At 39.4% G+C, this 10,002-nt stretch overlaps 1 protein-coding gene across 1 annotated transcript; it reads left to right on the top strand.

Annotated features, from left to right (window-relative positions):
* The first annotated feature begins 5,726 nt into the window (after window positions 1–5,726).
* On the top strand, window positions 5,727–6,707 carry MC5R (melanocortin 5 receptor). Its single transcript, XM_036742080.1, has one exon. It carries the CDS (start codon window positions 5,727–5,729, stop codon window positions 6,705–6,707), a length of 981 nt encoding a protein of 326 aa, XP_036597975.1.
* The last annotated feature ends 3,295 nt before the right edge of the window (window positions 6,708–10,002 follow it).

Genomic DNA, 10,002 nt, shown 5'->3' with positions numbered 1-10,002 from the left:
CTGTTTAACTCCCAGGGGCAGTAGATGGAAGAGGAGTAGCTGTGATGGGTTATGGACTTGAATATAAGTCCTTTGTGTTTCTTTTTGTTGGGTTATACAAAGCCTGACCCTTACTGGATATCTTATTGGCCTGTTTTCTTGCATATGACCTAAGAACCATTTTCCTTTTTTTGTGGAGACTAAGACATAAACCAAAATCTGATGTTTCCAAGAGACACCCTGGGAGGGTCACAATCCAAAGTTAGCATGATTGTGGAGAAGCTCCTAAGATTGAACTGGATCCTGTTGTATGAGGTAAATAAATTGTGAAGACTTCACAGGGAAGATATGTATAAATATATATCTATATCTATACTAAGAAATGTTTAAAAATCAAGAAATAGGGAAATAGGGAAGTGGAAAAATTCTGAGGCTGTGAGAGTCTGATGGCTCAGCGTCTGGGAAAGTTTACCCTGAATCTTTTTGTTCTTTCTTATGGTTCTGGTTTAAAGATTTGCTCTGTAAGAATCGGGTCACTGTGACCTGCTTTCCTTTACTGTAAAAGTACTGTAAAAGAATGGAGAGGGTCTCCCCCTGCCTTTATCCTATTTTCCTTCTTTAGATTTATAGATGTCACAAGTAATCATTAATTAAGGGAATGGGAATTGGGGTTTCTGTGCCTAGATTTCCCAGTTCTTTGTCTAGCTTTTGTGCTCAGATTGTAAGCCCACCTCCCAGCCAATGGTGAGAAAGGTCAGAGGTGGGTGGGAATTCTCTTGTGTTAGGTATAATTATTGGTGCTTTGCCCCTTGTACTTTGCCTCCTTTGCTGGTTCTGCTCTGTGCTAGCAGAGGATGCCCTATTCTCGAGAATGGAATAAAATTTATTTCTGTTCCCACCCTGAGATGGCTCCTTATTATAAATTAACTTTTAATTGGTGAGGTTTTTCATCCCACACAGTGTTGACCAGATATTTGGTTCTAGACCATGAATAATTTAGGCTTTTATATTTCTCAATGGCTTAAAAATTGTCTTGCTACTTCTTTGGTATATACTTTGGATTGGTCCAGTCACTCTTCCTTATGTGCCTTAAATGCCATTTCTACTTCTTTATAGGGGCAGGGATGTTAGGATACACATATGGTAGATCTTTTGTCATTGATAAAGAAAATAGTTTGAGAACCCAGGATCACCTCTATGCCATGATGAAGCATCAAAGAAGGATGCAGTCCTGTTGAAATCTTAGAGAATATTTGAGTATAGGTGAAAATAGTATGGGGTGTTGTTAATGTAAGAGATGGGGAGCAGTTTTGTTTCCACAGAGTTGAAAGTATCCTTCTTCCTCCCTCTTCCCCCTAGCTTCAGCAGAATGTACGTCAGGTGGCTGATTGGAACTACTTCCAATCAGAGCTCTGATCTAGCAGAAACCAGGCCTCAGGTTGGTCAGGGGAAAGGTCAGAGGCTTGTACGCATGCTTAAACAAGCCATTTGAGGAGCATGACATAGGCAGTCAAGGGGTTGTATCTGGCCAATGAAGAGCAGGTCTATAAAAGGACTGGCATCCATCTGAGGCCTTTGTACTCTCCTGTACTCTGTTTGGGGAGCTACCCATTTATTCCAGATCGAATAAACGTAAAATATAATTAAAGCGCCCCCAACCTCTACTGCTTGGGTGGCATCCTTTCTCATGAGAAAGAATAATAAATGCCTTTTCTGATTTCGGGCTTGGACTCCAAACTCTTTATTGTGCTGTTGCACACATTAACATCCCCTTCCCCCTTAGCAGTTTAAACAAACAAATAACTGTTTTTGTTTAGTGAGCCTTAATAGTAAGCTCATTACAAACATTTTTTTTTTTACATTTGACATATTCATGGAAATTCTATAATGCATTTCTGATATCTAAACCTGCCATCTCTGCTGCTCTGTTTATTTCTACCTAGAATAGCATATCTACCAGACCACCAGAAAAAAAATACCCCCATTCCTTGGGGAAGTTAATCCACTCAGCTTTGGAATTATCGCCAGGGATGAAATTTCTCAATTGTTGATTGAGTGAGTGAAAACAACTTGCCGACGATATTTAGCCGCCCCCCGACCACCATACATGATCATACTTCCCATTCCATCTAGACGTCCTAGCCATCTTGCCATTTGTTTTCTGGCCCATTTTCTATCTTTTGCATTGGGCTCAGAAACCAAATTTATATTACCATTCCACTCTTGTTCTTGGAAAGTACACACACACACACACACACACACACACACACACACACACTTCCCCTTTACTGGAATGTGAACTTCTTGATGTCAAAGACAGTTTTTTTTAAAATTGTATCTCAACTGTTTAGTATAATGCCTGGTACATAGTAAACACTTAATTGTTTTTTCATTCATTCTCTTTGTCTCAAATGATGACATAGCTATTTAGGATTGAATGTCAGTATTCTAAAAGTAAAAGAAAGTAGAAATATAAGAACTACTGCAAAAGCAAACAATATAAAACACCTAACAAATTGTAGAGAGGCAGGGACTTCTGTTTTGTTGCCAGACTCTTTGAGAGTGAGGAGGAAGGAGCATCATGAAATCTTAGAAACGATAGTGCGTGTCATCCCAGAATAATGACCCATTCATGGAGGGGTTGTGCTGCATACCAGCAAAGAAAGTAGCCATATCAATAAAGCCAAGGCTCCACTCAAAGTGTGTTTGTTCAAAAAAGGAAAGAAAAAATGAAAGGAAGGAAGGAAGACAGACTTGTTACTGAAACAAAAAAAAAAAGATTCCTTTCCCCCATCCCCAAAAAACATTTCAGGGGTCAACCAAACAGCTTCAAAATCAGACCAAAGGTTAAAGCCAGACACCCAGAAGGAATAGAGAGAAAAATGCGTGAGTTCTATAGTAAGGCTAAAGGTAAAGTTGGGGAAGGGATCTACACAGAGCAAGATAAAGACAATAGACAACAAAGCAGACAGAGGAATAAGGTATTTCAACTAATTAGATTACAAATTGCTTCCCAGAAAGATATCAAGAGTGTGGAATTGAAGGGCAGCTAGGTAGTGCAGTGAATAGAGCACTGGCCCTGGAGTCAGGAGGAGATGAGTTCAAATCCGACCTCAGACACTTGCCACTTACTAGCTGTGCTTGGGCAAGTCATTTAACCCCAATTGACTTGCCTCCCTCCTCAAAAAAAAAAAAAGGGTGGAATTGAGAAGCAGGTCAGAGGAGTTGAGGGGATTAAGTAATTGAGAGGCCAGGATGTTTGAAGTGACATCAGCACATGTGTTGGATTTCCTGGCTCCTAGGCTCAGAGTTGGACAGGAGAGGAAGACTGTGAGCCAAGTATTGAACTCCTTCAGATTTGTTGGAGGATTATTCAGGGGATGGGAGTCATAGGGGATGGAGAGGAGGGACAATAGTAAATACTTGCCACTAGAATCTAAATTATATGATAAATCTGAATAGAGGGAACTTCAAATCCAACCTCTGATTTTATTACCTGTGTGACCTTAAGTAATTCACTTAACCTTGCTGGGCCTTGGATTTCTTATTCATAAAATGGCCAGGGGTAGACCAAATGACCTCTAAGGTTCATTCTAGTTCTGGATCTACGTTTCTATAAATTTAGAGTTTATCATCATTCTGAGCCTTGCTTGCAAGGGTTAAATTCTTCTGCAGTTTGATTCAGGCATAAAATCATGGAATAAGGTCATAGATGAGATTTTTTTGGTTTTATTTCTCTCAGCCAAGCAGCCAAATGGGGGATAAATATTGCCAGGATTCATGGAAGAAATAGTATTACAAAAGGAATTTGAGAGATGGACACTTTCTGAGAACCATTGAGGGCAGACTGAATTTTAATGTTTGAAGAAGAATGGGAAAGGAACAAGAACAGCCTGACCAGCTAGTTTAGTTTAGCAGTAAAAAAAAGTTTTTAAAAAGTGCTCTTTGGAAAGATTTTCTCAGAGAGACTGGGAGAAGAAGACTTTTAATCTGTAAAGTAAAAATAAATAATAATTCTATGGCATTTGACCATATTGACAATAAATAATAATTCTATGACATGAATGATATTTGTCATTTTCCACTTTTCTCATCATCCCCAGTTTGATAGGTATAAGGTGGAATCTCAAAGTTGCTTTAATTTGCATTTCTCTGAATATTCATAATTCAGAGCATTTCTAATTCTAATAAAGAATTAGCCATGCTTCATTGAAAAGGCATTGTTAATTTATTAATGGATCTGGGGAACTGCCCTACAATTGTCGGCCACTAGGTGGTACCGGCAGCCCAAGGCTTCATTACATACAGACGCTACTCTAAAAAGAGAAAGTTGGTAGAAAGAAGGGAAGACGGGGAGAGGGGGAGGGAGGAGGAGTCTTCAGCTGAGCTCAGAAGAGTCAATAGCTCGGTGAGTCTATATAAGGGCAACTGGAATGGAGGTAATTGATGCTTTTGCTTTACGGATTTGAGAATTCCTGCCTTCCCTGGTGATGGCATCTTGTTCCAGGCAAACATCACAACCTATAGATTCGAGGTGTCTTGGGAGGGCTGCAACTTCCAGCAGCTGGGGGAGAAAGAGTACTGTCTGGAAACAGAAGTAAGCACTAACGGAAGAAGACTGGTAAATAGCTACAACTATCTACTGATTTGAAAGCCTATCGGAAGCAGTATGAACCCATTCTTAACCTGTAGGCATAGAAGGGTGTGAGCAGGACCTAGTGTGGCTAAGGGAATATTTCTTAAACTGTTCTGTAAGATATTTTGCTAGGGAATATGATTGATTGAACTCCCTTAGAAGGGGGCATGGCTAATTATTCTGTATGCTATTTGCCATGTGATTGCAGCTCAGTAATATTTATTGTGATCATTCTCAATAGGAAAAATGATGAAAATCTGAACACCATTTTAAAAACAACAGGAAAACTGTGCTCCGGGTTTAGAGGGCAAAGGGAGTGCTTGGATCACAATGGGCAGAATGCAATTGTGTAACTGGGGGAATGAAGTTTCTTTTTCTAGGAGCTAGTATTTTTGGTGCACTTCCCTGCTCATGTGTTTTTATGGAATGAATAAAATGATTTCTCAAGAAATGCAAAAGTGAGAAAAAGTAGTATTCAGTGAAGGAAAACAATTCTCAGTCCTCCCCCCCTCAATTTTTAAAATGCAGATGCAAACCTATGTTTTTGCAGTGATGCAAGGGACCCCAAAAGTGAACATGATTAAGCCAATTAAATTATATTTATTAGTTATCAAAATTGTGACAATCTGATTTGAAAGAGTCAGGATTAATACTGAGAGAGCAGGTGCACATCTATCATTCCAGGTGGGATTTTTGGAAACAGTGCACATTCTTCAGACAACTATCTTTCTTTAGCATAATATCTACCAAACGAGAAAGAGAGAGAAAGAGAGAGGGGTGGGGTGGAGCAAAAAATCTGTTTTGTTTATAATCTTAATTTTCTTGTAAGTGGGGTGGAAATAGAAAAGAAAGGGGTACCAGAAAGTCCAATCAAAATCTAGAACACATTACTATAGACATTATGAAGACTGTCAGGCATTTAACAAAGAAGGAGATATACCTAGAAAGGAACTGTTAGGAACATTTCATTCTATTTGACTGTCTCTGCTGGCTTGTGTTTGCTTATGTCGTATTGCTGTCTTTTTGGTAGGGCTGTTTTCCTCTCTGGATCATATATTTGCTATCCTGTTTTACAGCAAATTCATTGGAAAGAAGAGGGTCTCTTCCTCTCATGATGAACTCCTCTTATTTTCTGCACACCTTGGATGTAAACTTGAGCTCTTTGAGGGGAAACATGTCAGGACCCATGATCAAGAGCAAGTCATCACCCTGTGAGCAAGTGGGCATAGCTGTTGAGGTGTTCCTGACTCTTGGAATCGTCAGCCTCTTGGAGAACATTTTAGTCATTGGTGCCATAGTTAAGAACAAGAACTTGCACTCTCCCATGTATTTCTTTGTATGCAATTTAGCTATTGCAGACATGCTTGTGAGTGTGTCCAATGCCTGGGAGACCATCACAATATACTTAATAAACAATAAGCATCTGGTGATGGAAGATGCTTTTGTGCGCCATATAGACAATGTATTTGATTCTATGATCTGCATATCTGTGGTGGCCTCCATGTGCAGCTTGTTGGCCATCGCAGTGGACAGGTATGTCACCATCTTCTATGCCCTGCGCTACCACAACATCATGACAGTGAAGCGATCAGGGATAATCATTGCATGCATCTGGGCCTTTTGCACCGGTTGTGGCATCATCTTCATCCTTTACTATGAGTCTACGTATGTCATCATTTGTCTCATTACCATGTTTTTCACCATGCTGTTCCTTATGGTATCTCTATATATCCATATGTTTCTCCTGGCTCGGACTCATGTGAAGCAGATTGCAGCCCTGTCTGGCTATAGTTCAGTCCGGCAAAGGATCAGCATGAAGGGGGCCATCACTCTGACAATGTTACTTGGTGTTTTCATTGTTTGCTGGTCTCCATTTTTCCTCCACCTCATCCTAATGATTTCTTGTCCCCAGAATCTTTATTGTGTTTGCTTCATGTCCCACTTCAACATGTACCTCATACTCATTATGTGTAACTCTGTGATCGACCCTCTGATCTATGCCTTCCGCAGTCAGGAGATGAGGAAGACCTTCAAAGAGATTATTTGTTGCTATGGACTAAGAATGACCTGTGGGTTCCCTATCAAGTATTAAAAACATTATTTTTATTCTGTCTGTTTTTTTTCCTTTCGTTTCTTTTTTGGATAAAGACGCATAGCTGCTGCAGAGGGGTGGAGAGTTTTATAGGCAGGCAAACTACAAATCCAGCCATATATTAACTTTTCATATATGTTTCTTCCAAAATCAGATGCAGGTACAAGTTTTTTCCTCTGTTTTGTTTGGAATGCTAATCAACCCTCAATTATTCACCTGTGGCTAATCTATTTAAGATATTGTCTACTTCAAATTTCCAAATTCCAGGCTGACTCCTTCCTTCCCTTCTACCCCGCCCCCCCCACCCCATCTATGTCATTTTCCGAGATCCCTGTTGGTGTTGCTTGCAGAATGAAAACTAACTTTAGCATTAGCCTGAGCAAAACAGAATCAAGGAACTAAATCGGCTTTCTTGCAAAATAAATTAATCATGCAATACATTTTCAACCCAAATTCAAATGATTATAGGAACAGTGTCTGTTTGTAAACCAATGGGCTAATGCTCTCGTAATTGAGAGCTGACTACATTTTTAAAAAAATGATGTTTTGACACCTTATGTGTCTTTTGTCCTCTAAAAATAATTCCATAACTGCTTGATGCTCATTAGAGTTAGACACACTTTCTAAGACCGGTAGGAGAGTACTCCTGGTCCAACTTTGCCTTGTTGAGATTTATTATCATTGTTGAAACACCCCATTTCTTTCCTCCTCACCCTCAGTTTTGTGGTTTTGGATGTATATTTATAAAGTGCCTGCTAGTGACATTTTTCTGTTTCTAACAAAAAAATATGTTGTAATACTTGCCGTATCTTTGACTTCTCTGGAACTCATTTTTGTTGCCTGACTCCCATTGAATTCAGGGTTTCAGACTGACTTTTTTGGGTTAACATTTCCGGGGCCTGCTCCATAGCCTTAACCATAAGAAGACAGCATCTGTAAGCCCCACAAATTATGCTGTGGCCCGTATTTAAGATCAAGATATGCCGCTCATTCACCATGTCCAAGTTGTGCTTGCCTTAGACTCAAAAAATACATTGACATCAAATCAGGTGGCAAGCCTTATCTGCATATGTTTTGAAACTCTTTGGTCTGACTTTAACACTGAAGCTGAGAAATACTAATCTTAAAATTATGGTTTACTTTTCGTTTCTTCATCCAAGAGTATATCTGAAGGGGTGAATGAGGTTACTTTTGGTATTAAAAAGATTTGCTTTAATTTTGCTCATTCGCACTTAGAATGTTCCCCAAGTGGGTAACACCTGACATTTGGCCATTGGGGTTCAGGATCTAAAATATAGGGTCCCTTTCCTGATTGCTCCCATCTGGGTTCAATACTGTACTGGGTTTGATATAAAATAGTTAACACAGATGTGACTACTCTTGAAAATCTTATAATTCATGGATGATAGTTCCTAAATAGTATGGTATTGAAGAACTCAAACTCACTGGAGAGTGTGGTACAAGGGCGGAAAACACTGAATTTGAAGTAAGAGGACTTGGATTTGAATCCTAGATCTGCTACTGTCTACCTGTGAGGTCTTCAGGAAGTTCTTTCTAAGCCTCACTCTCCTCACCTGTAAAATTGAGGAGTTGGAATAGATGACTTCTGAGCTTCCTTCTAGCTGTGTCTGGTCACTGGAATATTAATATTATGAGGCTAGAGGCTATGAGGCTCAAGAGCTTTACATATCTCTGTATCAAGAAAGTCATTCTGCTTGTTGGGGAATTGTCTTGTTGACTAAATGAGAGTCGTTCATTTCTATAGTAACCTCCCATTCACAGTAATGAAGAGCAAATAATCTTTTAGATCACTTCAGAAAATCTCAATATGCTTATTTTATTTGTGCCCTAATAGTCGCTCCAGACTGGCTTTTGTTATTGGTCCGGTAGAGCTGGATACTCTGGGGATAGGGGTAGGGTAGGCTGCGGGGGTAGGGGTGGGGTGGGAGGTGTGGGGAGTTGTGGGGGGGTGTGGTGGGAGGTGGAGGGGGTGGGGGTGGGTAGTGGGGTTATAATTTTACAGTATTTCCTTTGAGTATCCAGCTACCATATGGTTAAAACTTTCCTCCATGGTGCTTCCTGATTTGCCATAAGATCAGAACTTTTTATTTTCAGGCCCTTATAGAAATGCTCAAAATGTATTTTTGTCACTATGTAAATAACCCAGAAACTGTCCAAGACCTTGGACCTTCAGCTGGAAGGACTGGATCTATCCTGGGTAGCAGTGTGAATAACTGTAAATGAGTAAATAAGAAACCAAACCAAAATTCATCCATTTTATGTATTTGATGGCTTTGTGAATGAGTAATTTCTGTTTCCTTGGAGCTCTATTTGGTGTAAAAATAAAGTAATGGTAAATAAAATAGAAGAACTAGAAAAACATTTGTAGTTGTCAATTTAATGTTTTTGATTTAGAGTTTATTTGCTTTTACTGAGAATTTCTCAGCACCAATGGCAACTGAGATGGTACATTAAATGTTAAATGACATTGTAGTACCTCTGTCAATATGCATTATTCTCAGGGACACCCTTTCTCCATTCAAAATAACATTAATTTATAGAAATAAAATTGCACATTTGTTACAAATATGGGTCAAAATCACTCCATCATTTGATCTCTAGTTGACATTTGAAACCCTTCACACTCAGGCTCCTACCTATCTTTTTTAGATAATTTCCCGCGGTTCCCATTTATACACTGTATGTTTCAGTCAGACTGATTCACTTGCTGTTTCTTGTGCACACCATTCCATCTCCTACCATGGTACCTTTTTGCAAGCTGTTCCCCAAGCCTGGGACATACTCCCTCATCGTCTTCACCTCTTGGAATACTTGTTTCCTTCAAGATTCAGCTCAACTGCAATCTCCTACATGTGGCTTTTCCTGAATCCTTCCCAGTTATTTGTACCCTTCTACCTAAAATTATTCTATATTTATTTTGTATAAACTTTCTTTTGACACTTCTTTACGTGTTGTATACCCTAGTAGAATCTAATGTGTTTCATAGTCTTGTAAATGAGTGTTTTCTGTTTCCTTAGAACTTTATCTGGTGTAAAAATCCCGTTCTTTGAATTCAGAGGTTGTTTCACTCTTGTCTTTGTACCCCTCGTGCCTAGCCCACTGCCTTGCATAAAATGCTTAAAAAGTGCTTGGCCGATGAATGTGATCATTTAAAAAGTACTCTTTGGGGTTATCTCTTGCATGTGCTGGCCATTATATAGAGGGAGCTAGGCACTGGACCTGGAGTCAGGAAGATCTGAGTTCAAATTCACCTTCAAATACTTACTAGCTGTGT

The sequence above is a fragment of the Trichosurus vulpecula genome, chromosome 1 (genome assembly GCF_011100635.1).
Source record: "Trichosurus vulpecula isolate mTriVul1 chromosome 1, mTriVul1.pri, whole genome shotgun sequence".
In the NCBI taxonomy this organism is placed as follows: domain Eukaryota; kingdom Metazoa; phylum Chordata; class Mammalia; order Diprotodontia; family Phalangeridae; genus Trichosurus; species Trichosurus vulpecula.
This window is presented reverse-complemented; position numbering and strand designations above follow the sequence as displayed.